This window comes from Haemaphysalis longicornis, unplaced genomic scaffold (genome assembly GCF_048455015.1).
Source record: "Haemaphysalis longicornis isolate Haplotype H1 unplaced genomic scaffold, Haemaphysalis longicornis Haplotype H1 scaffold_13, whole genome shotgun sequence".
Classification (NCBI taxonomy): Eukaryota; Metazoa; Arthropoda; class Arachnida; order Ixodida; family Ixodidae; genus Haemaphysalis; species Haemaphysalis longicornis.
This window is the reverse complement of record NW_027526233.1, coordinates 101,778,022-101,805,820: the sequence shown is the minus strand read 5'-3', so window position 1 is coordinate 101,805,820 and position 27,799 is coordinate 101,778,022. Positions and strand designations below refer to the sequence as shown.

The 27,799-nt window shown below is 48.1% G+C and overlaps 1 protein-coding gene across 6 annotated transcripts in view; it reads right to left on the bottom strand.

Annotated features, from left to right (window-relative positions):
• LOC144164441 (kinesin light chain-like) overlaps positions 1-27,799 on the bottom strand; it is a 117,575-nt gene that overhangs the window by 31,284 nt on the left and 58,492 nt on the right. For 5 of the 6 annotated variants that reach the window (XM_077694977.1, XM_077694976.1, XM_077694978.1 and 2 more), the window contains exons 2-8: positions 22,613-22,892; positions 19,027-19,294; positions 15,078-15,411; positions 12,449-12,722; positions 9,236-9,543; positions 5,653-5,761; positions 1,826-1,984 (exon numbers count right to left, since the gene is read on the bottom strand). In XM_077694977.1, coding sequence (XP_077551103.1) covers positions 1,826-1,984; positions 5,653-5,761; positions 9,236-9,543; positions 12,449-12,722; positions 15,078-15,411; positions 19,027-19,294; positions 22,613-22,867 — 1,707 coding nt within the window. In that variant the 5' untranslated portion in view covers positions 22,868-22,892. Of the gene's footprint in view, positions 1-1,102; positions 1,254-1,825; positions 1,985-5,652; positions 5,762-9,235; positions 9,544-12,448; positions 12,723-15,077; positions 15,412-19,026; positions 19,295-22,612; positions 22,893-27,799 lie in introns of those variants that run through there. The other variant, XM_077694980.1, reaches the window with a different exon arrangement.

Below are 27,799 nucleotides of genomic sequence, written 5' to 3'. Positions count from 1 at the left end.
TTTGCACTGCTCTATCACAGTCTGGTAGCACAGTTTTAAATACAAGGCATAGTAGGGGCCTTCCAAAGGCTACGTACACTGTGCTTGAATACAAAAACAAAAAAAAAGAACAAAAACGAAACAAAAAAACTAGCTGGGATACACAAAAGGGATGCTGGGATTACCGAGCACCAAAGCTCTGCGCCAACACTCGGCAAGTAGGCCACACAAAGGCAAGAGTTGACTAGAGCCGCTGCGGAACTAAGCGGAATCACGATTGAGCTGGCCACTACCAGAACTTGTGGCCTGAAGCAGCACTAGCTCCGACACCTTGCTACCAAGAATGCAAATGCGTTTTTTCTTTGCACTTCGACAGGTCTCGCACTGCATCCACTGCGTTGCTTTTGACAGCTGAGCGCAGTCTCACAAACCCAGCAATTGAGAATGCGCGTGTGAGTTTTTTTGCACTTCTGCGCTTGCTGCATTCAAAAACGCCCCCTGAATATACGATATAAAAAAAAAGAGACAGAAAGAGAATCACGCTCTGTAACACCTAGCTCCAGATCCTGTTCGTTGAAAACAATGTAATTCACGCATTTCCAAAGCACAGAAAACGTTTCGACTCCCTAAGCAAGTAGCACCTGTCAGCCATCACTCTTCACATAGATGGTGTTGCTGTAAAGAACAACTTTAACGCTCGTAGACCTTTAACGCTTGTAGACAAGTTTGACTTTCAAGAGGTTGACTTCAAGCTTGCTGCAAGCTGCCCACAACACACCTGCCTGCCTAAAAAGCCTGTTGGCTTGGCTAGAAAGATTTGCACATTACATTACAGACACCACCAAAACGGTTCCCATTTCAGACGACACCGAGGATGCTGGCACACTGCGTAACGAGCAGGTGCCACATCGTCACAGACACCCCTTCACACCCTTCGCTAAAAAAAACTAAAGCTATGGTCCCATCGAAGATCTCACCATACCCCACAGTGGGTGCTTCCTGTCGCCAACTGCACTAGCGAACGTATAAAAAAACTCTCCCAGCCCGTCCATGTCTGTAACTAGCGACCCCAAACGCAAAGCTTCTGGTGCTCGGTGAATCCCAGCACCCCGTGTGAATGGAGGTAGTCGTAAAAGGCGAGAAAAAAAGAGGGCTGGCAGTCAGAAGGAGAAGACACCCGAGGGACTCAGCCTCCGGGGCCACTGCTTGGTGCGCTGGCGAGGCCATATGCGGTGCGTCGGGGTTCCCCACATGCTAGCGGCGATTTGCCTCCGCTGCCGTTCGTCGAGGGGGGGAGAGGGGGGAAAAAGACAGATAGAGACACTGGTTCGCTGTCAGGGTCTGTGCGCAAGGGACCAAACCGAAATAGACGCGGGAAGGCGCGGTGGAGGCCACGGGAGAGCACGGCACCAGGCCTCCTGGACACGCCACACTCTCGGGCTCAGTGTACCACTGCGGTTCTGCTCCGGCAGTGGTTTCGACCCTTCACCATCAAATTAACGCTTCCAGAATGTGTGGCAGAGGAGAGGTCAGAAAGTTCTTTACACTATTTTCAAAGTGACCTTTAGGGCGAACACTTGTGCGATATATCAAGTGAGCAACAGAGGTCTTTTCTTTAAAAAAGAAGACTGAGTCTGTGCAATAACTTGCAAGCTCAATGCCACATTATCATCACATTGCGCAAGTTTTGTCTCGCAACACGCAGAAAACACGCATACATGCCAACAACCAGTAGGCAAGTATCAGATTTACAGCGGCAAAATAAAAACCGCAGTTCGCCTGGGAGGAAGAAGCAATTTGCGATGGGAAGGGAGAGAGAGAGCGCGCGAGAGGATGGGGTCCTCACCTCGTCCTGTGGCTGCCCGTCGTAGGTGACGCTGTCGAGGGACTCGCGCGAGCCCCGCCGTGAGCCGGACTTGCCCCCGCTGCCGCTGCCGGGCCTCTTGTCCTTGTGGGTGGAGAAGTCCAGGTAGGGCATGGAGCGGCCGTGCCGTTGATCTAGAGCCTGCCAAGTTCACAACCGACAGACCCTTTTGGTCACACGAACAGGGTACCTAGCGCCAGCTGACTCTATTGCCTTTCTTTTCATCCTTGGTTGGCCACTGGTCCGAGAAAGGAGGCTTAATTTAGGACCTGTTCATGGATCTCCATGAACCACGAGTTTTGACCACTGTTTACTAATTGAGCAGCTTGACTCTGCGGGTGTTCTTCAAGGAGCGCTGCAAATCTTAATTCCACTACCTGTGCCTTTGGGGGTACCACAAGGGAGCACCTTGGGTCCTTTGCTTTTTAACGCGTCTCGAGAAAACTCTGCAACTCTGATCACATTTTACATAAAACGTCATAGAGAAACAGTCAATACTGACAACTTCCGCTTCAATCTACTATTTGCACCGTTCGGGGTACCACAGGGAGGCGCCTTGGGACCTTCACTTTTTAACATGTATGCAAGTGACGTAGTCAGCATCAGCAGATTTTCAGCAGGAAAATCAGCTGACCAGCTAGTTGGTGAAGCAAATTCTATAGTTTTACAAGAGCTAGAGCACTGGGCAACTCAAAATAATTTTTAAAAGAAGACATGGATGTGGCATAAATTCAACAAATTACACCAAATCTGACCACTAGTGATATAGGACAATGTCTGAACCTTAGGGATGGCGTTGCAAAAGAACCTGTCTCTGGTTAACCTACACACAGTCACAGTAACCAGTTGAGTGTATTATTTTTTACAAAATTTTCTTACTAAAGGTGCAAATTGTTGAATTTGAATCTTATAATGCTGCAAAGCAACTACTTGATGTTGAAAAAATATTTACACCATATAAAAAGTCAAATCAATGCAGTACAGTTTATTTTTGAGCATTGTATAGGAAACCCACAGCCTGTTGCTACTAAAATACAGCCCCCCCCCCCCCCCCCCCCCCCCAATAAAGCACATAGCCACAAACGTGTCGTCATTCTTCACTTGCACAGGGTGATCAACCTTTGACTATTTCAATCGGGAAGCACGGCAACTGCGCAGTAAATATTTCAAAGCAAGCAATGACAGAGCAGCTGAAAAGCACTTGTAATGCTCGCTTCACAGATGTCCCTATTGGCAATAGAACTGCTAAATTCAGTGTCATCGCGTCTTTTTTCACATCAAAACTCTCAACATATTCATACTCATCGGAATCACCTTCATTGGAAGAAGATTACAAAGATGTTACGCATATTTTTATGGGTTGATGCGCTAGCTCTACGTGTCGCCGCCACCAAAAGCCATGTATTCACTCAAAAACTCCGCTTGTGCCAAAGGACAAAGTCAAATCATTTAGCAAACCCTTCCATATAGTTAGAAACATAAATGCAATCTAAGCCGTAAATGAGTGCTTGTCGTCCTGAACACTCCAGAGGAGAACCTATTCTGCTCATTGGAAACACTTGTGGGTATAAACTACTGCAATCATCTTAGTGTTTCCCAAGAACTACAATGCTAGTTCATGCATGCTGCTTTCCTTGAGGATCAAGTACTTTCCCTTGATTTCAAAACCGAAAAAAGGTATACATTTTAAAAATTTGCATTACTCAGAAAAACCTTCCACATGCTGTAGAAAATACACCTTCACTGGTAAATCCTGTGTTTGTTGATCACCAGCAAAAAAAAAAAAAAAAAAAAAAAAAAAAAAAAAATTTGCACAGAACTGCTAGCCTTCATAAGCATTCGCAGAGAACGGGACTTCTGTCACTGCCAAGCATCGAATAGAAAAAAGGAGTTATTGAGTGTTTATACCCTTGTAGACATTTCTTTCTGCCACGCCATGCAGAAACATTTTTTCAGACTCCTCCCACTACAAACTGCGGTGTTTTCCATGCTAGTTACTCCTGTTGAACACCCACAACTGGTTGGGCTTTTCTGTTTAACCGATGCGCTAAAATCCTTGCTGTTTATTGTGGCAACTTTTAATATTGCGTAAATAGAAAAAAAAAATGACTAGCTAGGAGACTCCTGTTCCTTTTCTAAGCGAGTTCTCTTCATGATGACTCTGCAGTGCTTCCTATCACTTTGATTGTTACGCCGGAATTTCATGAGCCCTTAACCCTAATTGCATTCACCAGTTCACTTTCTGTATATCACCACGAGAGAACTGCTTTGTTCCTATGACACATTGTATTTCTCTTTTTTTTTCTTTTTCATGGTTATGCACAGCTCAATGGGTTGCCCTTATGCCAAAAGCAGAAATCTCAGCAGCAGCTTTTGCTTGCAGCCTTGTGTACTTCGTATGCGATACGAATAAGTTTCCCCACTCATTGCTTCCAGTATGCGGAACACTGGTTAAAAGCACATAAATGCTTCGCAAAATATCACTATCAAGTCACCACCGTTAGAAAGATTTGATGCAAGTTCTAACACAAAGCATTGCCCTATCAGCTTCGCACAGCCGTCCAGTCACTGCATGATGTGTTCCTGCTTGTATGAAGCTCCCAGGACGACAGTGTGGCTGGCACAACCTGCCGTTCTCGCTGCAGTGGGTGCAAGGTATGTAAAACGAAAGCCCCTCCCCGGCACAGCTGAAAATGTACCATCTCTTCATAAAGAAGGTTGAGAGAAGAACAAAGGCTAAGTATGCGCCCAATCGACCCAAATTACAAGCAACAGAGGAACCCATGCGACGATGTTTCGCGCACTAAGTAAATGCATCTACGAATGGTCTAAATGTATACCGATACGTGGTTTATGAGATACAGCTATACTGTTGTACATCCTTTTCATGATCGACGTGTGTATTTCTTTATCTAGAAGCGTTCCTTTTTCACGATTTTTAAGTAACTGTTTTGACACGATGGAAGCCCGGTTCCATGCACGCTCCGTGTGGCCAGAGGTGCAATCGGAGTTTTTCGGTCGGCCAACTGGGCTATGGGGAAATGCATCAGTTTTTTGACAGGACGACATTGCTTCCACTACAAAAACGCTTCAAAAACCGGTTTGGGGTGGAAAAAAAATAAAATAAAGCCGTTCCACTCAATGTGAAAGCTGTCGGAAGTGCAAAGCAGTGATTTGCCATAATGGGCTGTAACACCGTTATCTGCTCACCGCTAACACCCAATGCAATTCAAATTTCCCGCCTCCGCGGTTCTTGTGCGCCCCCCTGCCTGAAACTACGCCAGCGGGAGTTCTGCTCTTTTTGTGCTTGCTTTTCCTCTCGCACATGCCGGCGTTGCGCTGCCACTGGTTTTTCGCTCACTATCGGAAAAACCAACCCAACAGGCGTTCCTAACTAAATGAACGTGGGAGCTGTCGGCTAGTTATCCACAGTTTGCCTCAGATGTACTTGCAGTTTTCTTTTCACTAGACAATGGGGAGATGTATGACAAGCACCAGCGGTTCACGAGGTTCTGACTACATAAACCACTTGGCTTTCAGAGCCTCTGGGTTACACCACAACGACAGCCGTGACGACGGAACGCCGTATGGCTCTACTTGGGTCCAGCGAGTGAGCTATGGCGACAAGGCGAGCCCCTAAAGTGCTCTGCGCTTAAAAATAAAATAAAAATAACACAGCTTCGCTAGAGCCTCTGACAAGCAACAGCACCCTTTCAAAGTTAACTCAGAGCCCTTCCCAAGGCCAGAAACGATCAACGCGAGGTGAAGGTGTGCAAGGGAGAAGAAGAGGGAAAGGGAGCCGCACGCACCTCCTTGCGTGCCCTGAGGGCGCAGTCTTCGAGCGTCTCGGCCGCCTCGTACTTGCCCTGCCTTCGGTAGAGGGCCCCCAGGTTCTTCAGGGTCGTCGCCACTGTCGGGCTGGGGGAAGGGGGAGGAGAGGGGAGAAGGCACGTCTCAGTCAGCCACAGGCGAGAAGGTCTTTGCGCAAGCTAGAGAAAGCAGCACAACTGAAGGAAGATCACACTACATGATCACAAATGAAAAAAAAACAAAAACAAAAAAAAAACACTCGAGTATCAGGGCATGCCCATTTGTACTTCTACTAGTTTGAAAAGGGTTGTGAAGGAAAGAGTCTTTTTGGCTCAACACAAAATGGACAAGGGCAGACAAGCAGAAGTACACAACGGTCTGCTCCATGTAAAAAATTGGTCAGTTAATAGCCCAATGAGAATACTTCTGATGTGAAACCCTGCTGCCCTCACCAAAAAATTATAATGTTTTCGATTCCAAAATACCCCCCCACCCTTCCCCCCCCTTTTTTTTCCACACACACCGTGATGTGCCAAGGGCTCCATTATGTACCCGGGGGACCGCCCAGAACTAGACAGCAAGCACACGCGATCAGCACTGGTGAGAAATATGGTAACAGGGCATCAGACGTAGTAAAGCTTGGCTGGGTATTTCAGTCAGTATTAAACGCTACTCTGCTCTTGCTTTGGGCATTGCAAGTAACGAAAATTGGATGACCGAATCTCAGCTGTATCCCGAGTAGCCATCTGAGGAAGCAGTGGGTGCCATCTCTCCCCAACAACTCAGGTTCGGATTGCTGTCGCGCAATCACAAGGGCCACTCAGAGGTGGTGGAATGATGTACAGTTAGTTGTCATTGCTTTTGCCTCTTTCTCATGGCGACTTCCAGTATGTTTTTGGCACTCTGTTAAATGCCCTCGTAGCTTTTAAGGTGAGTTTTGCCAACAAAAAGTTGAAACTGCAGGCCTACAAAACTGCTACAACTTGCGCTACTTTTGCCAGCACCAGCCTACGCAACGTTTCAGCCGTAAGGCATTTCAAGCAGAGTGACAAGAAGTATTACTACCGTGTGAATCGCCACTCTTTCCCTCATTTCCCTTATGAGCTAGGCAACACATCATCCCTTCCATTGGTCATCATATCAGACAATTGAAGACACTGCATTACTTTTGCCCACTATTAAGCGTCATCGCCCCAACCCTTCGCCTTCCCACCTTCCTTATTCAGCATGTCACGGCACCTAGAGATGCACTCAGCTTGACCCAGCTTTTTTTTCACTGTCCTCAACAGCCACGCAACTACTTGTAAAGACTCTCGCTTAATTAAGTGCCTTTTCATGCAATTTGTCTTCTCATGCAAGCAAATGATAGAGTCTACTCAACAGAAACGCACGAGGGTGGGGACGTGGTAGAAATAGAAAATTGCACGTTGTAAAACTCTAGGCAGAGGAAAGGGGGCACACTCAAGTGCAACTCTTAGCGGCCTCCTCTCCTAAACTGCGAGGGGAGCTGTGCTGTAGAAAGGTGATGGGTGGCAAGGGTAATGACAAAGAAGAAAGGCTGAAAGAGTGGAAAGCACGATCTGCACGTGGGCCCTTAACCAGTGTTGCTGACAGATAAATTTTACAAAGAAAATTAAAAAGAAACTGTAACGGCATTTTCTGTTGCAGTTACTGTGTAAAAAGTAACAGTGCTACACCTACGAACACCTCTAACGCAAAAGTAACTAGTTACAGTTGCAAGTTGCTGAAAAAAGTAACTAGTCAGTGGTAATGCGTTACTACTAACTAGTTACTACTCTCAAAGACCGCTTGCTGTGCTTTGACCACAAGGTTCTCTTGACTATGGTGAAGTTTCATGCGACGATAATTGCATTTCTGCAAATACAAATGTTTCAAACATTCAAACTCGATTTTCTCGTTTTTGAATTCCTGGTACCTTTCGTGTTTCGCGGAAAGTTTTTTGGAAACTTAGAGATGACCTACAAAAATGAAATTTGGCACACATATACGTGATGACGTGCAGAATGAAATTATCTACTTGAAAGTGTGACATCTCACAGAAAGAATCAGGAAACCACCCGGGTATTGTTTGAGGGTGTTGCGAAAAACATTACCTAGACTTTGTTAACTTTTTCTGCATGTTTCCAGCACTTACACACAGTTTTTACTGACATATCGAAACTCTGCGATATCCAAGGAGCCAGTAAACTACAGCAAGATGCCTTTTGTGAACATCTGCTACATGTAAATGTATCCACAAAAATCACAACAATTTCCTGTCGTCTCTGACACAACTCAAGAACTATTACAGCCGCACAAAAACTGTTGCCATGTTTAAAATCTGCATGAAACAATCTATCACTGTCTGCAATATCAACCCTTCAGTGCAAACAATAATAAAAAAATTTGGCTGCAATCCACGCTCTGAAGATAGTTGGACTGCAAAGCTATAAATGACACCCACAACGATTCACTTCAATTCACACACGTGGCTCCACAAAGAGTGAAACCAGACACTCTGCCAGCAGGTGCCTGGGATTCACGGGGGCACCGTCCCGAACGCAGCAGCGTCGGCGGAACGAAAATAAAAAGGAGTGTCTTTCGAAGGGTTAAGAGGAGAGTGGCTAGCGCGACTATGGCTACACCTCTCTCTCTGCCTCCCTCTCACTCTTGTTTGATGCGTCGCCTCCAAAAAGCGCCCTCCCACTCCCCAGACGCTGAATCCAAACCACCGTCTGTCTCCCCAACTCCCCATTTGGGCAAAACTTAGTCGGCAAGACGACGGGCCATCGCGTTCCGCTTCTCCATTCGGGGCAAGGTGCGATCCCTGGCGCTGTCAGTAGTTTGTATGGGTAGCCACTAGCCAGTAGTAGCCTGGGATGCTGGTTTGTGTAGCCAGTAGTAGCCTGGGAGTTTCCTGCTGACGCAGACACGAAAATTTCCTGGGCTCGTTAGAGGTATACTGCTCCACAATAAAAGTTGTTTTACATGTGTCTCCCCTTGAAAAATGTCTTCCTCTTTTGTGTGCTTCTCCTCAACACGCATCCTCAAAGTAAAAAATTAAAGCCGTTCCACTCAATGTGACAGCTGTCGGAAGTGCAGAGCAGTGATTCGCCATAACGGGCTGTAGCACCATTCTCTGTTTGCTGTTAGCACCAAATGAATTCAAATTTCCCACCTTCGCAGTGCTCGCGCACCCCTTGCCTGAAACTGTGTCAGCGGAAGTTCTGTTCTTTTTGAGCTTGCTTATCCTCCCGCACATGCCGGCGTTACGCTGCCATTTCTTTTTGCTCGCTGTCGTAAAAACCAACCCAGCGAGCGTTCCTAACCAAATGAACGCAGGCGCTGCCGATTGATTACGTCTATTTTGCCTCAAATGTACCTGCAGTTTTCTTTGCGCTAGACAACGGTGAGATGTATTGCCAAGTGCCAGCGGTTCACAAGTTTCGAACGCTTATGACTACATAAACTGCTTGGCTTTCGAAGCCTCTGGGTGACACTGCGATGACGACAAGGTGCGCCCCTTAAGTGCCCTGCACTTAAAAAAACACAGGCAGCGCAGCAACTCCCCCCTTAGCTCACCTGTCGACCTTGGCGGCCTTGTGCCAGCCCCCGTACTCGCCGTAGGGGGCGTTGTCGCGGCTGCTGCTCTTGTTCTCCTCGCGCTCCTCGGCCAGCTGCCAGATGGGCTTGTTGTCGCCCGTGACGGAGCCGAACTCGCGCTCGTGGGCCCGGGTGAGCACCTGCTTGTAGAGCAGCTCGGCCTCCTTGTACTTGCCCTGCTTGAGGTAGGCCGAGGCCAGGTTGTTCTTGGTCTTGGCCACGTTCGGGTCGTCGGGCCCCAGCGTGCGCTCGTAGATGTCCAGCGCCCGCTGGTAGTACCGCTCAACCTGCCAGCAGGACAGGGACAGGGAGGCAGGGAAGGAGGGCGAGACTGTGTTTCTGAAAGGGCCCTTAACACCCTTTCAGGCCTGATATTTTAATTTCAAGTAAAGCAATATTTCCCATGTGTTTTCCTAAAGTTTAGGGTCCCATCAGCCCTAAAAACAAGAAATACAGCTCGAAGTGCAAGTAATAACAAATTTATTAATGAAGCAATTAATTAGGACATCTTGCAATGAAAAATTTTACGTTGAGCAGACACGTCACTTTTGCATATTTCCCACAACTTCATGACTACATGAACCTACAAACAAAAAATTAACATCGTAGAGCACGTCTTTGTAGATTTACAAGCTCGGGAATGAAAGACGGACTGCCATTCGTTTCAGCCGCAATAGACAGTTTTAGTTGAGCGCACGCAAGGAACTTGCGGAGTACGTAAGCGGGAGCCGCACGCTTTGTGTGCGCCCGCAAGTTTTGGATTCTTGCGTTGTGGGTTTTGCGGGCTTTGCAGGCCGTGCGCGAGGCCCCTCCCGTCCTCTTTCCAGTCTCTCTTGCCCGTGAACGAAAAGAACAAAGGAACAGTGTCTCCCCCACAAACTGGTTTACAGCGTCTTGTGGCTAGGTTTACGACTGGCACGGGCCAACAACCACATGTTTCGTTCGCCAATCTGGCGTTCAGTGGCGCTGCATGACACACGAAGCGCGCATTCGGCGGTACTGGATTATTCCCGCACCAACTTCTGCGTGCGCTCAACTAAAACTGGTTCTTCGCGAGAACTTTTCTGCGCGCGCTGCGCTGCCGCCACGTGCGCGCGCAACTCTCTGCGTACGCTCAACTAAAACTGTCTAATGTCGTAATTGTGTCTTTACCAGAGCTCCTTCTTTGTAGCAAGCAGCTCCACTAAAATGAAACAACAGTGATATAGATTGCAATAGGCATCAATGAAAAACAATTCCCTCAAAAAACTAGCAGTTTTGGTTCCATTCTCCGTTTTATGTGATGGCGTCAATTGAAAACACCAGGGCTGAAAGGGTTAAGTGAAAAATCATGTTTCGTAGCTTTCTTGCTTTGGTTCAATGAGCAGTAATGTGTTGTTTGCTGAGAAACCACTCCATTCAGAATGGCGATTACCACGAGGCTAGGCACACAAATCACTACAGAATACAACGTTAGAGGAACTTTCTTGATATACCTATTTTCGATCGTTTCATAACACACTGAACTTCACTCCTCCCATGCTCTGCCAGAAATGGATCCCAGGCGGTGTCAATTGAACACAATAACAATTCTCCAGAGCCTCCACTTGAAAATCTGTTGCCAACATTGTATTCTCTGCACACGTACGTATCACAAGCAAAAGAAATTACAGTCGTACCTGCTCTGGGCACTGAGATATCCATCGGCAAAATGCGACTTTGCGTTGCAAGAAAAGTGCATTTTACCATCGAATTCAGCGTGAACTGAGCTGTAGACTGCACTTCAAAACGCTATTTACAATAAAATACGCTGCCTTTTGATGAGAAAATTTGCAGACCGAATGCAAATTAGTGTTGGATGCCAAAAATGCTATTTTTCAGAAAACGATTTTTTGACGGTTGTTCGGCCCCAAAGACCAATCTGCCCTCTTAACACATAACATACTGCACGTTTATAGCAAATGCTCTCTGCAAGTCAAGTTGTCTAAAGAGAAATTATTTCATCGCGGCAGCTGACTTAAAACTCGTTTTTAAATGGCACGTTCGCCCAAAGCTTTGGCACGCACTCGCAAGTGCACTGGAGAAAGTCGTCCACAATCGTGCTGCAACATTCAGCCTCTCCAACAATCATCGTTGTTTCATAAGTGTGAGACACTTTACTGCAACCATCTCTCCAGAACAATCCCCGAGCACTCTCGGTGGCAGCACATAAGAGAAGGTGACATTGTCACCCTCATTAGCCACGACTCATTCATCAAAGAGTTACAATCACTCCTCAACGTATAAATCATTTTTCAATGTTTGTGCCATTTTCGATCTTGTACATAGGCATGTTACAATTTCATGACTACTGCCCCCTTTCCTGTTGTAGGAATCGTGGAGAACTGCAACCCGCGATCCCAAGCCGGTGCGCGCTTCGGGGAGAGACGCGTGGCGCTTAAACTGGTCCAGTGCTGCGCTGGTTCACCACTGCCCCGAGACATGGCACCACCGTACCGTGCGCTGGCTGCACGAATATACATGCCAAAGACAGAGAGAGTCTGATCGGAGGGCAGTCAGGGAAAAATTGGCGGAACAGCGTGGCGGACCATGTAAAACAGGTGGGGACTGTTGTTGTCACGCGCCGTGAGTATCTGCCTCCCTCCCGCAATCCCAACCCGGACGGCGTGATTCGTGAACCCCGTCGAGCCTTGCGTTCGCATGCCTTGGGAGGAGGTCCCAAGTAAACAGCTGTGCTTCAGCGCTACTGTCTACTGTGTTCTCGTATCAGCGAACCTCGCTGGGCTGCCGTAAGTGCGGGGGCCAGTGTGGTTGACATGCCGGGAGAGCTAGCGTGGTGGCCTGCGGCAGAGTACTGGCCACGTTGCCCCCCCAAGAACCCCCCCCCATATTCCACACTGTGTACCGTTGTTACAAGAGACACTGTCACAAGAAACACTTGGTTATAAGAGACATCTGAATGAGGACGGTTTGGTTGGTTTCCCTGTGTTCGCCATGTTAGCAGCATCGCGTACAAGAGGCCGTGGTTACAAGAGACACGATTCCTGGGTCCCTTGAGTGCCTCTTGTAACGAGGTTTTACTGTATGCCTTTTGACTGGAATGTGTTTGTACTTGCACTTCCATGACTGTTGCTGTTATTACGTTAATCCCCCCCATGGAATGCCCGTGAAGGCCTTTAGGAAGATAGAACGAAAGAAAGAAGAAGAACGTACCTCCTCATACTTGCCCTGGTTCTGGCAGAGCAGGGCGAGGTTGTTGAGCTGCTTGGCCACGTCGGGGTGGTCGCGGCCCAGGACGCGCTCGCGGATGTCCAGGGCGCGCTTGCACAGGGGCTCGGCGTCGCGGTACTTGCCCCGCTTGCCGTACAGCACCGCCAGGTTGTTCAGCGTGGCCGCCACGGCCGGGTGGCTCTCGCCCAGCGTCTTCTCGCGAATGGCCAGCGCGTCGTTCAGCAGCGCCGCCGCCTCCTTGTACTTGTTCTGGTCCCTGGTGGCGGTTAGGGCAAGCAACGGTGGCTGCTTTCGAGCTACGAACCACACAACGCTTTGAAATCTTTCACTACCGCACCTATCAAAATCGATCAATTTGATCGATACTTTGGGAGCGCCTTTTCATAGCGTTCCAGTCGTTTCTCGAACAAGTAAAGCCGTTCGGAGTTAGATCAGAAAATGGCCTTTCAAAATCAGTTTTGTTTTCATTTTTGCAACGGAAACGTGATTTTTGACACGTTTTTGAATCACCTGGGTGTGGAAAAGGGGCGTGGTCATCGCGCGTCACTGCTACCAACGAAGAATGCGTGCCACTCGTAATTACTCAGCACCAGCGCTTGTTTTTTGTTATCAGGGCGTGAATGGGGAACTAGCAAACGATTTTCAATCGTCAGGTTCGCGCTCTGACAGTAATAATCCCAGAAATCAGCTGCAAATGTCAAGCAGTGCCTGGTTGTTTTATTGCCTTCGCACACGTTGTTCTAAGTACTGTGGTAGTTCTACTTACCCCAGGACCATTCACAAACAGTTTACAACAGTTTCGGTTTCATTTCTGCATTGCGAAATTCATATTTAGCGCTACTACGCAGTTACCCAACTTCAAGGCTGCCTGCCATGGTGCCTGGAGCGTCCGCGACTGATCCTCGAACAAAGCACGGCGCTCCTGATTTCCCCCCACCCTAACCGGATTTCTGCGATAAGAACTTCAGATGCAAGTCAAAAGATCACACCCAGTCGCCAGATATCTGTTCCGCCGAGGACAGCACTTCAAACTGGCCTTACACTGCCAGCTGTTCGACTTCAGATTCGTTTCCATGCGAGTATATCCGGGTGTCTAATGTTGCTGCTTAGTTGAACTGTCTATTCGGACGGAGTCTCCGAGAAGTTTTTGTACTGTTTCATTTGAAAAATTTTAGGTGGCGCTGCAATGGAGGAGACTCGTTGTGCTGACCTTTTTCATCGCGCAACTGTTACTCGGCCAAAGAACGCAGGGCACGATTCTAGCTCATCGTACCTCATTTATGCGAGCAAGGCTACAATTACGAGTAAGAGGATGATAATAAAGCTCAGTTTTATGTTTTGAGAGATAACTGACCGTGAACGACAACAAGCATCAGCCACGACATTCCGTTTTCAACTTCATGGATGTTTTTTTCCGCATCGCGTGCTTGTCCCAAATATTGTGTTCGTTGTAAATGCAGTCAGTCATTGACAAGATGTTTTTACGTTATGTGGGGGCAAATTGGTGCCTCTGATAATGACAAACCGCCACATTTATTCCAGGAAGCCACCCGAAATTACACATTTTGAATTGGAGGTTGGACTTTACCGCATGACACGAGCACCGTGCATGCTAACATTTTTTTTTTATATCTGACAAACTGTTCCGCGCAAGTCGACATTTTCTCTAGGGCGTGTTTTTGAAATGTTTCCCGACAAAATGTATATTCTAATTTTTTTTTTACTACCGGTGGTTTGATATACACAACTCCTTTTTTATCATTTTTTTCGACAACTTAACAAAAATTTTGATATTGATACTTTTTTCACAACTATGATATATAAAAGCCTTTAAAAAACTAGTGTTATTAGAAAGGCCGTTAAATAATCTGCATTTTATGCTCCTGCAATTAGTGCCTAACCAATTTTTTAGCAGGAAAAAAATGTTTTCTTGGACCCCTAAAAATTGGTCAATTTTTCTGCGGTAGCGAAAGAGTTAAGAGGGCACACTGGTCTTCAATTAAAAAAAGCCTATTTTTTCACCGATGAGGATGAAAATTGAGGGACATATGCAGTTTTTCACTCTAACTGTAGATGTAAAATTTGTTTCTCTGCAAAATGACTACACTCAAATTTATTCAGATTTTTATATATGTGATTTTCTGAGAGCGTTTGTAAGAAAACTGCTGGAGTGATGCAGCTGAACGACATACCAGTGAACTGTGCACAAATCAAGAAGTGTGCAATAAGACTACCATCACCATTACATCTGGTCTGTAGCAGAAGTTACGACTGTTTAAAGATTGGGCTTGGGAGGCAAAACCGGTTTTTCTGGTTTCCACCTTTCAAGCTTAGGTATGTCTGCGGCACGTCCAGTAGATGTTTAGCAATAGCGTCTCATCCAGACATCCTACATACATCCGTGGCACGTTCACGGGACGTCCATGGGATGTCCATCTACAGCATCACAACCAGAGGTCCTACCTACATCTGTGGCACCTCCTCAGGCCGCCTGTCAGCTGCTTGCGAGACATTACAACACATATGCCCAGCCACCCCACCCCTTCCCTCCTCCGGCCACCCAAAACAACAGCGCGAAGGAAGAAGGCAGTGAGTGCCCTCCCCGGCTGACCTGTAGACGAGGGCGAGGATGTTGAGCATGGTGGCGACGTCCGGGTGGTCGTGGCCGCTGGTCTTCTCGAGGTCCTCCAGGGCCTGCTTGCAGAGCGGCACGGCCACCTCGTAGCGGCCCTGCGAGGCGTACTGGATCACCAGGTTGTGCAGCGTGCGCAGCCGGGCGGGGATCTCGTAGCCGGCCGACCCGCCCCCGGCGCCCCCGCCCCCCGAGGAGCCCATGGGGCCCCCCATGCCCCCGCCCCCGGGGGGCGACAGCGCGTCCTGGCCGCTCTCCTCGTCGTCCGGGAAGCCCAGGTCCAGGGGCGGCTCCCCGCCCTCCCGCTTCTCCCCTGCACGCATTGAAGAGGGAAAGGAGAGAGTCGTCACGGAACACTGAGTTGATTGTAAAGGTTTAACGCGCCAACGCAACGCAGGCGATGAGGCGCGCCGTAGTGGAGGGCTCCAGATTAATTTCAACCACCTGGGGATCTTTAACGTGCGCCGAAATCTCGTACACACGGGCATTTTTGCTTTTCGCCTCCGTCAGAAAAGCGGCTGCCGCGGCCGGGAATCGAACCCGCGACCTCGTGCTCCGCAGCACAACGCCTTAGACACTGAGCCACCGCGGCATGGTCCGTCGGGTCTGTCACGCAACAAGAACACTTCAGATCAAGGGTGGGATTCCAAGATGCGTCGTTTTCAAAGTGTTCACTTTGAGCTAGCTCTGACTATTTAGCTGGGAGCAGCCGACGTGCATGTGATACAGTGGTACGGATTGCAGGCTTCACAATTGCAATTACGCCGCACCTTGAACGTATATGTGTATTTGTATGCCCCCGCATGCACGAAACGAAGTTTTTGAAACTCAACTGACAGTTGCGTTCCAGGAATGGAAAGGAACGCAATAAGAGAGGCAATTTTTTTGATGTCCCACTTGGAACTCATTTCACAGTTCACTAAAACTTTGGTGTTTAGTGGCACAAGTGGCAAGAGAAAATTTTGAACGGCCATTTCGAACACCAAAGTTTAATGAGCTCTGAAATGAGTTCTAAGCACTGCTGCATCAAAAAACTTCTCTTATTGCATTCACCATGGTTCACAGTATTGGAAAATATAAAGATTAGTTTCCTGACCAACACTGTTCTGTCTACTGTTCCTCCAAAAATGGCTGATTATCTATAATCTTGGGATCTAATTCACTTACGCAAAAAATAATGGAACATTTCAAATCACTGGAGAAGAAAGCAGCAAGACTGGCAAGTTTCACAGAGTTTACTTAAAAATTAAAAGATATCATTTTAAGAGCCACGTCCCAACTTAAGGCACAGCAGTGACAAGTAACAAGAAACAACACTCAACAAAGGGCAATCCATTTCCAGGTGAGCAGATCAGGGTTTAACACCTAAGCCGCACCTTGGCTAGGCAGAGTGTCACACTGGAGGGCTACAAAACAATTTCGATCACCCGGGGATCTTTAACATGCGCCAAACTCTTAAAAACACGAGTGTTTCTATTTTGCACTTCCACCAGAAAAAAAGCCGCTGCAGCCAAGCTCAAACCCACCCCTATGCGTTCAGTGGCCCACATTCCTAAATGGGCAACCCAGAAGCTGCAATGCATTGACAACAACAATAATACTTAAAAGGAAATGGAAGTTGATTTTCCTATGAACCCCTACTGGAAATAAGAACTATGCATCATTAGAAATAAGCGACTAGTGCCAATGGGTTTTCTACGGAGTGGATTCAAGGTCATACGTAAGAACATTGTCTAGCCAGCAGAATGAAGGTTCTCAACAGAGTAATTCATTTTGGTTGTCATCCTTCGCATGCAAGATTGGGTTACGACTTGAACTTGGGTTACGACTCTGAGATTGGGTTCTTAGTGTCAACTTAGTGGTTCTTAGTGTCAACACCAAAAAGCTGCCGTAAACATGCGTGTCACGTCAAGCCCATATCAAAGACCTCGTTAAGGTATGCACAGACAAGTTTAGCAGTATATCAAACTTCAAAGCACCTACTCATCACCAGTTAGAATTTAAGCTTGGAAGATGTTAATGTAGAGTCCACAGAAGCTGAGGTGTCAATATTGACTGCCTATAAATGGAAACATGCGCTGCGCAAAAGCAGGCAGGTCACACCGCCACGTAGCCAAGAACGACGCATGGATATTCCAGTAAACAAGGTTTATTGGAGTAAGCCTAAGCTCCACAGTAAACTCAAAGAATACACCGGTGTCAAAGCGGATGTCAACAGAGTGAAGTGCACGGACGATCGTCGGCAAATGGAATGGCAGTGTGTTCGTGTTCATACTTTTCCATACTGCTTCCTCAACTAGAAACATAGACTCAGATCGAAAACACCCTTGAATAAGCAATAAAAGTCCGAGATAGCGACTGCAAAGCAATGCCCTTTCCCTATGAAAACAAGATTGCTAAAGCAACAGACAAAAAGCGGAAGGAAACGTGTGCTTTGCCTACACAAGATAAGACGGCTGGGCGCATACAGGCACTGGCAACAAGACTCAACAAAGCGCAAGGACAAGGTTCGGGGCAATATGGAAGAACCAAAACGCAAGCCTGTACGCAGCCAACCCACTTGTGCATCGTATACACAATTCGTTCAGTGGACATCTCTCTCAAAAAAAAAATCCCGGGCCGTCTCCAGTAACGCGAAACCTGGGCAGGGCCGAAGCATGCAGTGTATGAGTGTATTCTTGGCGCCTTGGCGTTTTTGCCGACGGAGATGAAGCCGTTGGGGGGGTAGAGGTACACAGCTTGGCTGTAAAAGCCTCGTCTTTGAAGCACGAAGCTCCCTAGCGCGAGGCGTAAAGGAGTGTCCCGCTGTTTTTTTAGTGCGTGTTACGTTCTAGCGAGAGGTGTAGACAAGTTTCCCTGTGGTTTAGTACCGTGACTACGTGAGACGAACAACAATTAAGGCGCCAACGACCGCCCCAGCCCCTAAGAGGCTTCTCCCCTAAAATGAAGGCCAGTTCCACGCAATGTGAAACATGGAGAAACAACGGAGCTGCAATTCTTGTGTCGCCTCGGAACGTCAACGAGCGCTCATCCAAGAATGGCAGTGTCGTTTCCGCGCAAATTCTGTGGTTCGCACAAAGGAATCAGCATCCAAACGTCAGCGGCAGTAGGCTCCCTCCTGCCAGGGGTAAAGCAGTCGACAAACATCCTGTGGAGGTGCCACAGAGGTCAGCCGGACCTCTGGTTGTGTTCGCTGCCGGTAAACGTCCAGTGGACGTGCCACTGATGTACGTAGGATGTTTGCGTGAGATGCTGTTGTTAAACATCCACTAGATGTGCCGCAGACATCTGTACCATGTGCGGTTGTGATGCTCTCTCCGTCCTCTTACCCCTAGCAGGAGAGAGATTAACCTTCCCCTGTGGAACCACTGCACACACTATCATCATCAGGCCTGGGAACCTGCCCCTACCTCTGTTTGATGCATCATCATCATCATCATCACCAGCAGCCTATCTACGCCCACTGCAGGGCAAAGGCCTCTCCCGTTATTCTCCAATTATCCCGGTCCTGCGCTGACTGCGACCAATGTATCTCCGCAAACTTCTTGATCTTATCTGCCCATCTAACTCAATTTCTGCCGCCCCCTGCCACGCTTGCCTTCTCTAGGGATCCACTCTGTTACCCTTTATGACCACCGGTTATCTTGCCTTCACAGTACATGCCCTGCCCACGTCCAGGTCTTATTCCTAATTTCCACTGATGTGTCCTCAGCAAGCGTTTGTTCCCTGACCCACTCCGCTCTCTTCATGTCCCTTAATGTTACACCCATCACCTTCCCTTCCATTGCTCGCTGGGTCGTCCTCAATTTAAGTTGAGCCCTCTTAGTGAGCCCCTGTGTGATGCAGCTCTACTGTTAAAATATAGGGAGAGGGGGATAAAGAAAGAGAGAGAGAGAGACCCCCTCTCCCCTCCAGGTGCTGCTCTCACCCTGTGACCTCTGGGAGTCGTCGCCTTGTGCCCCCTGCTGCGAGGAGGCCATGGAGGCCACAGAGGTGGTGGAGGCCGAGAGGTCGTCGTACTTCTTGAGCGAGTTGACGAACTGCAGCTGCTTGTTGTCCTCCTCGAGCTGGGCCACGCTCTGCTCCGAGGCCTGCAGCTTCTGCTGCGTGTTGGCCAGCTCGTCCCGCAGCCACGCATTCTCCTGGCACAGGCGGCGCACCTGGGCGCGCAGCTTCTGCTTTTCCGCCTCCACCGCCTGCGTTGTGCGTGTGCGTGCGAGGGAGAAGAGGGGAGGGAGGGGGAGAAGATGCAAAACTCTGGCTGTGTCTTTTCGTTGCAACGCGATATATGCATCCCACCATGGCACCCTGAAATGAACTTCACTTGGAGCTTCAAGGGGCCCCGAAACAGTTTTCCACCCAGTCAAGGGGCCCTGTAACAATTTTTCACCCTCTCTAAGGGCCCTGAAACAGCTTTTCAACATTTCAAACGGGACTGAAACAGGTTTTCAATCCTTTGAAGTGGCCCTGAAACAGTTCTTCCCCATTTAAAAAGGGACTGAAACATAAGTTTCATCAATTCAAGGTGTTCTGAAACAGGTTTTAACCATTTCAAAAGACCCTTAAACAGGTTTTCAATTCTATCAGGAGACCCTGAAACATATTTTGTACCATTTTAAGACACCGTAAGACAGGTTTTCACTGAAACACGTCCAGGAATAAAGTGCAGTATTTCATCCATTTTCTCCCTCATCAATTTTGCGAAATCGTTCAACATCACAGAAGTTACAATAGGTAAAAAAGAAAAAGGATGAGATAGCTGAAGGGTGACCACACACCACTTCTGCGAATTGCAGCTAACCGCACTATTTGTTCCACCAGGAACACTTCCTGCAAACTCATGCCAGTACAACAGCTGTGCACTTTCTCCCCCTCCTGTTGTGCTTTTTTCTGCTTCCTGTTCACATTCCAATGCCACGTGGAAGTGTGTGGCACAAGAACAGTGGCCAAACAGGTGCCTAAGAGAGTGCAGAACAAGACACAAACAACGCCTGCCCAGGTGCTGTGAATCGTGCCAGTGCACTCTAATTTTCGCAGGAACAGAGATGCTTTTTGAGCATGGTAATCAGATGAGATAGAAAAGTGTGGAAGTCACACCACTGCCACACAGTAGCATCGTTGCGGTCGTATTTGAGAAGCCCACCTGACCACCTGCGCTTGTGATGTCTGTATTTCTGTAGCATGCCCAGGGAAACAGCATTCCCCCGTCTATTTTCCTGCAGTGCTTTGTAATAAAACCTCCAGTGTCAGCGCCCAATGGCCCACTGTCTTATTTTATCATCTCGCCCTGTGTCCCACTCCTTGAAAAGCTAAATACGTAACATGTTTGCCAATTTCAAATACAGCAAAAGGATAAAAGGGTGAAAGCAGAACGGTTAAGGCAGGTCGGGAGCTACGGCTTACTTTTAGAGATGATAATAAGTTCGCGAAAAGGTGCCCTTCCTCACAAGTTTGTTTCTTGAAATGTGGTAAGGCGCTGAAAAGTGTTTCGAGGCGAAAGTGATAGTTAAATTACCTTCGTAAATGCGGGGGTAACTCCTCAAACACACCTCCCTCCCTCCTTTCACACAACCTAAAACAGCCTCAAGCTCACAGTTTACACTTCTCGGTACGATGGAAACAAGACGCTGCCTGCTTGCCCTCTAAAGGAGCCATGAAGACAAAATACCAAGTTTGGTTCATTAACCCTTTCAGGGTCAATGACATACATGTACGTCATCGCTTGCGCGTTTAAAAAGCGCGTTTTTTTTTCGATCATTTCTCTCGCTTGGCATGTGCTGCTACACTGCGGAAATGCATAAAATTTCTTTCTTGCGTCGATGCCTCTAGTTTTGTTCTTTTATGCTTTACTACAGCGGTGCGCCAGCTATCGCTTGCGCATCTAGTCAATGCGCAAGCGTACAGCGGCTAGTTTCGGTTTCGTCCTCCGGGCGCTTCCCGCTTCTTGCGCCCACGAACCTTTTTTTAGAATTTTTCTTGTGTTTCTCATGAATAAACCACATGTCTTTAACGACACCAATAATTTTTTTGTCACTTCATGGATGCCGTATAAAAACTACGGCAATTTTTCCTCGAAATAGATTCGTACAAAGAATTTAAATCAGCAATAAAAAAAATCGACCCTGGAAGGTCGCATACGGCGAAAACATTTGGTTAAAAGGGTTTGTCCCGATCACAATAATAACAATTTTATTGCAAACTTCGGACAAATAATTCAGATATTAAGAGGAATGAAACAGTGATGACTCCCCGGTTACTTTCCGCTGACACGTCTGTGACGTTAAAGTCAGAGGTCACCGGACTCACTCATGAGTCTACTAACTCAGCCTCACTTTGTCCCAAACTCACGAGTGAGTTTGAGTGAGCGTGAGACTTATGTGGCATCATGAGTTTGAGCCCGAGTGAGATTGGGTATGAGTGATTCCGAGCGAGTTTGAGGCCGAGAGAGAGGGTCCATTTGAGTTCCGAGTCCGTTTTGAGTTTTGCACCCAAGTGAGTTCCGAGTCTTGCACTAGCTGCGAGTTCGAGTTTCAGTGAACGCAGATGAATTCCTCAGTTTTAAGCCTCCAGTTTGGGCGAGTGGTGATTATGAAAAATTGAATAAGTTTGAGTAAGCTGGTTCAACTTGCCCAAGGTATGGTCAGAGTAGCCTGCTTGTGCAGTAGGCAGCCACCAATGTAAGCCACTGCCAAAAAACATGACTCGGTAATTGTAGTACGACCCCAACTTCTGTTCGACCTCTTAAACTTGAATGCTGACACAAAGTTAGCACACCGACCGCAATGTTTTTAGTGCTGGCCTCTACTACACCCCTCCTCCTCCACTGCACAAGTGTACACGAAATTTGAATGCGCTTTCATATTAGATGTGACTGCATCTCATTCACTCGCCTTGTCCCTCCATACGGCGTTGTTGTTGTCCGTCCACACCCCTCCCCATTCTCCTCGCCACGCGAGCTGCGCTCTCCGCCACTCACCCCATGTCCTCTACGATAGCGAACACTCTCTCGCGAGGGGCATTGGATTGGATTTGATTGGCTCGGCTTGGATTGAATTTGGATTGGATTGGATTAAAGTGGACTGCGTTGGATTGTGTTGCGTCATAGCCGCGGTCGTTCCAGCACCGGCGTTGGGATTTCGGGCACGTGCATAGACTTGATCTTCGCTGCAAATTGCACGGTGGTCCCGTTACTTCACCATCCACTACCCGTACACTTCAGCGACCACAAAGCCGTCATCGTTAACGTTACGCCGCGTGTTAAAAAAAGAATACATCATATGCGTTCCTCACACGTTTCACGCAATTAGAGAATCAACCCAACAGAAACACCAAGTGAACCCCCAAGATGCGTCGCATCTCCACAGGGTTCCCCGCACGGGAAGGTGGGGTAATTTTTCTTTCGTTCTTTTGGCCAACAAAATGTCCTTCGTGGCTCAAGTGGAGCCAAGTGAGTTACCCAAAGGCTCGTTCCTGTTTGCCTTCGTTAAGGAGGTGAGGAGGGAGGGTCAGCTCACCTGCAGGTGGGAGGCCAGGGCCACCATGACCTGCGCCTCGCCCAGGCCCAGCTCGAGGGCCTCGAGGGACTTGTGGACGAGCAGGGCCTTCTCCTCGACCACCAGGGCCGCCTTGTTGGAGTCCTGCTGCTGCACCGCCTGCACCGAGCTGCGCAGCCCCGACAGGATCGAGTTGTGCTCGTTGCGCAGGGCCTCCAGCCCCTGGATCACCGTCTTGGTGCTGGACACAATGTCCTCCTGCGACATGGCCGTCATCCTGCCCAGCGTCTCTATCTTCTTCCTGAAACAGCAAAGGGGGGGAAGGGGGGACTATTCAGCGACGGGAACTACAAATATTCACAGCATAGAGTTTCACACTAATACATACTAGCAGGAAATCTGGCGCTGCAGTCTCGGGCCACTGTGAGCGGCGCCATTGCAGCTAGCGACGTTCCTCGCCAACTTGGCTTAGCTAGCCATGTGGCTTCTTTTTTGTCTCGAAGTCAAAATCAACAAAAACGGGTAACATCACTTTCTGTTCATCTTGCAAGAAGCTTCTAGATTATCCATGAAAAATGAATCTTTCTGGACCTTCAAATGTACAATAACATAACAAATTTGAATAATCTTTAACAGTAATATCGTTGCTTTTTTACAGCCACAGCCACCTTTCCAGCCTGTTCTTGAACCATGCCAAGGCCAAGTGGGACGTGCCTGCCCAAAACATGACGGAACGCTTGTTGAAGCGCGGCTTCCCTAGACATTGGCGCCAGATTTCCCTCTAGTATATATTAGTATGAAACTCTATGATGCACCGGACCAAACTGTGAGTCCTCAATTTAGGCCTTATTTGGGGGAAATACAGATTTGCCTTCCATGCGACAAAAGGAATCTGAACTAGCAGACATTGCACAGCCATGTTTGACTCATTAATAACAGAGCTTAGCTTAGAGCTAATCCAAAGTAATCATCATCATCATCATCATCATTGGCAACACCGTTGTTACACAGTCTGACTTCCAACTAGTCTAGTCCACTTACAACAATATCCAAGTGCCAAGGAAATCCCATCGTTATAACCGATAATTGTTATAAGCGGGTTGCGAAATAAAAAGACGGAACAGAGCTCAAAACATTTTATTCGCATGCCAGCAAGGTGGTACCACTACTAATTTGCGAAAAAGAAGCCACAGTTGGTCGGTCACCTTTGTTTGCCGCGTGTGAAGCTACGCAAATCTTTTCCAAGAGCATCACCTATAGGTGCTTCACCTAGCTGAGGTAAATGTCCTTGGCGGAGACAAAGTCCCCGAGGGACTGTGCCACGCATTGGGCCTCCTACAAAGACACTACCTGACTAGGCTGCGCAACCGCGTCATCACAGTCATCACTGTTGCACTTTTGGTGCACAATATAACCAGATTCAATCGTTATATCTGATATCGTGGCACCGGAGCATTGTAATAAGCAATTTATTTTAACATGGAAAGCATACAAAAGAGGATGGTGCCATAGCTACTCATCGTTAATCCGATATATTGTTATAAACGGTGTCGTTATAAGTGGACTCGACTGTACTCCTATCCTGAGCTGTCCGAATCTATTCCTTCCCACCAGGTCTCCCTACCTCGTCCCTTCATCAAGCTAGCTGTCTACCCCAACTTGCCTCAGTAGTCACCTCGTTACACAGCTGGTCCACCAATCGTCCCTTCTCAGCTATACATGTGCAGCTTAAGCCCACTTTTAATTTCGGCTGGTATATCACACACCCGAGTTCCTCCTCCATCCAACATGCTCGCTTCCCATCTAAAAGTGTTACTCCATCCGAAGGTTAAGTGTGCTTTTTGGTTGAGCAAGTGACGTGGGTTCCAGAGCTTTGATTGAACCACTGAACTCTTAAATTATCACACGCCGTTTACGTCAGTGCTCTATTTTCACGGAACACCTTCGTAAGTAATGTGAAACTCCGCACATGCAGATGTGTACCGTCAGCAAAAGCTAGCGCCGAAAGCCTTATACACAATGTTGAATGTTATTATATAATCAAAGTATACATATTTCATTTTGAATTATATTTCAAATATTGTGGACCCACACCAGCCAAGTTGGGCACAAGCTTTTGGTTCAGTATAGACACATGCACCCGTTCAAATATGTTGTGATGTGATAACGTTTGTGCTGATGCCAAATGTGGCGTACTATGTTAACGTGACTAACTTCCACCACCACCATAATCACGATCTGATCATCAACCAAAGTGTGCACGACCAATAAAGTCTATCTATCTTCCACGGGTACGACCGGCGCGCCTGGGCCCGTCTGTTTAAAGCGGCGGCTAGGCGTCCGTAAGATACAACGAAGCCATTACAAACTACCGAACACCAAAGGCAGGTACGCGATAGTCCAAAAGCGAGATAATTCTATCCTTTGGGGGATCCGATCCGTTCAAGCGCTTTTTCACCTTTTCCCGCCATGGGCGGGTAGATTGACGGTCAAGGGGCGCCGCGCCCACAAACGGCCGCTGGACCGCAGTATCGGGTGTCGCCGCACTCACGACCGATCGCCGCGGTCACGAAATGTCACACCGCGACGACCCGGCCCTTATCTCCCCCGAGACCCATCGCGCGTCCCCGATGGCGGCGGCACACGCAAGACAGGCACGTGGGCTTCGGGGCGACCGAACGCAGAGGGGCAGGCCCCTTGAGATGTTGTAAGCGCGCTCGAAGAGCGGTCCCGTTGGGGAAACGTCGACGCGCAGCGATAAGCCGGTCAACGGGAGAGGCCAAACATAGCGGGACGTCACACTGCCGACAGAGAGCCCCCCCCCCCCCCCCCCCCTTCCCTGTCAACGCCCGATAGGCACGGGGAAAGACTTCGCTTAAAACACCCCCTCCTTCTAAAAACACTTTCAAACCGAGATAGTACAGCTTCGTTGCCTCCTGCTGACGTTTTTTTAGTTGCGGCTGCTGATTCAGCGCAGGGCCAGCCCTTTATCAGAGGGTACTGGTGCAACTCTGAGGCCTTCTTATCTAGAAGGCGTTGTCACCGCTCCAAGCCAAGTTCAGTTTTTTGGGTTCAGCTAACGCGTGCGGGTCAGACCGAGGTTCTGTCTACATTGGCCTGCATTTTCTGTTGGGACAAAAAATAAAAAAGGGAGGATAAGCGTGCGGGCGAATTCACACAGCGGCTTGAACCGAAAGGCGGGTATACGAACTCAAAAAGCCCGTATCTGTTACAATCGCCCACGCGTTATCAATTCCTGCGCGTCTACCTTCATCGACACCCCAAGCAACATCCCTTTCTTCGTCGCATGCACCGCAGCGACGAACCACCAAATGCCCAGCGCAAAAGCGGACGGAGTCCTCACAAAAACAGCACATCTGCCGTCACTCGTTAATGCGGAGCGTGACCGCGAGAAAATGAATAAATTATAACCATCATCGCTTTTTAGGTTTTCATTTCAGCCGCGAATGCTGTTGACGCCAGGTGGTAAGGAACCCACGGCCAAGGCCGTATGTCCCGACGCGTCGCGGCGAACGTGCCCGCGACTGATAGGGAAAGGATAATGAAAGGCTAACGAAAGGACGAGGTCCGTCGTGATTTGTAGCTACCAATAAATAACGATAAAGGGGACGACAGTAATCCAGGGCGACGCCATCGCCGCCGGCCCCACTCACCACCTGCCGCTTAAACGGGGCGTTAATGAGGGCGCGCTAAATGCAAATGAGCGTCGATCGATTAGCGGCGCGCAAACTGTCGGGAGGGGGCGGAGGTCAGCGAAGTGGCGCGACAGGCCAATCGATGAGGACGCCCGGGAACTTAGCCAGACGAGCTGCTTAGGAAAACTGATCCTACAGGAAAAGTTGGCCGATTACTTCGCTAAACCGGGTCATTCGTTACAGCGAAGCAAAGAAGACACGAACACTCCCAGCGTGGTGAAAACTGCTGGGGAACCAGTTTGTTCGTTACACGAACGGTTTAACCCCCCCCCCCCCCCTCTCCACTGTGAAAACAATGTAGGGGCCCGCTAGTCTGACCTTTCTTTTTAAACAAAATAATCCGCGCTTGCTGCATTTAAACGTTGTACGAATTTAAAGGGTCCATGAAGAGAAAATACAACTTAATTTAACTTTAAAGAGTTAGACTTTAGTACCTCACTCAGCTTCATTCCGTCCACGAAATACGTTTTTTAACCGATGAAAACGCAATACATACTTACGGACTTTCAAATTTCGCGCCACAGTGACGTGTTATCGGCGCTAGTGACGTCACATGGGCCAGCACTAAAAGCATATTTTCAGTGGGTTAGGTGCACATTAGCATTCAAGTGATTCGATCAAACGGAACTAGCGGCCCCACTACAATCGTCCAGTCATGTGTCCTCGCGATTGATTAGTTCGACCGCCGTCAATCGCCCAAACAAGATTCTGTGACGTCATAAAAAAGTTGCCGAAAACTGGCTAGCGAGTCGCCACAGCTCCACACGTTTTCTTTAATATCTCCGTTATTTTTTGGAAGTTTGCGATGAAATCGGTATCATTTTTATCCGGACAAAGCAGCCTTTCTAATGAACCAAACTTGTATTTTGTCTTCATGGCTCCTTTAAAGCTAAAAAATTCTGACAAGGGTCGAACGGGACAAACACAAGCGCTTGTCTTTGTCCCGTTCGTCACCTATCTGAATTTTTGCGCTTTAAATTCGTACAATAAATTACCAACTAGCTCGAACTCACACGTTGTTAAGCATTTAAACGGTATACGCGTCAATATGCGACGCATGGCGCCACTTTATTGTACTGGACCATCAATGAAATTGTCATCAGCATATCATCCGTCCTGCTTATTGTCTATTCGTTAGGAATAGGCGACGCCTAGTTGGTATCTGGTTTAAAACTTGGCAACCTGACTTGGGCATCGATCACGGCTAAGGCAGCGGAGCGGAAAGGAAAACCGTGCGTGCGTGCGAGATTTCAAACAAGCTAAATAACCCTCGGTTGCTCCAATTATTCTGAAACAATTCACTACAGCACGCCTCCAAACCTCCCAAACACCAATTCTATGCTGTTTACACTGAATGTTTTTTTTTTTCGGTTCAAAATCGGCGATTGTCGACATTGGTGGCGATCCGACGCACATTACGCCTATTTACAGGCCGTAATGAGGCTGTTTGCTTCTTTTTGAAAAGCTACCTTTGCGGGAACGCGCTACACTT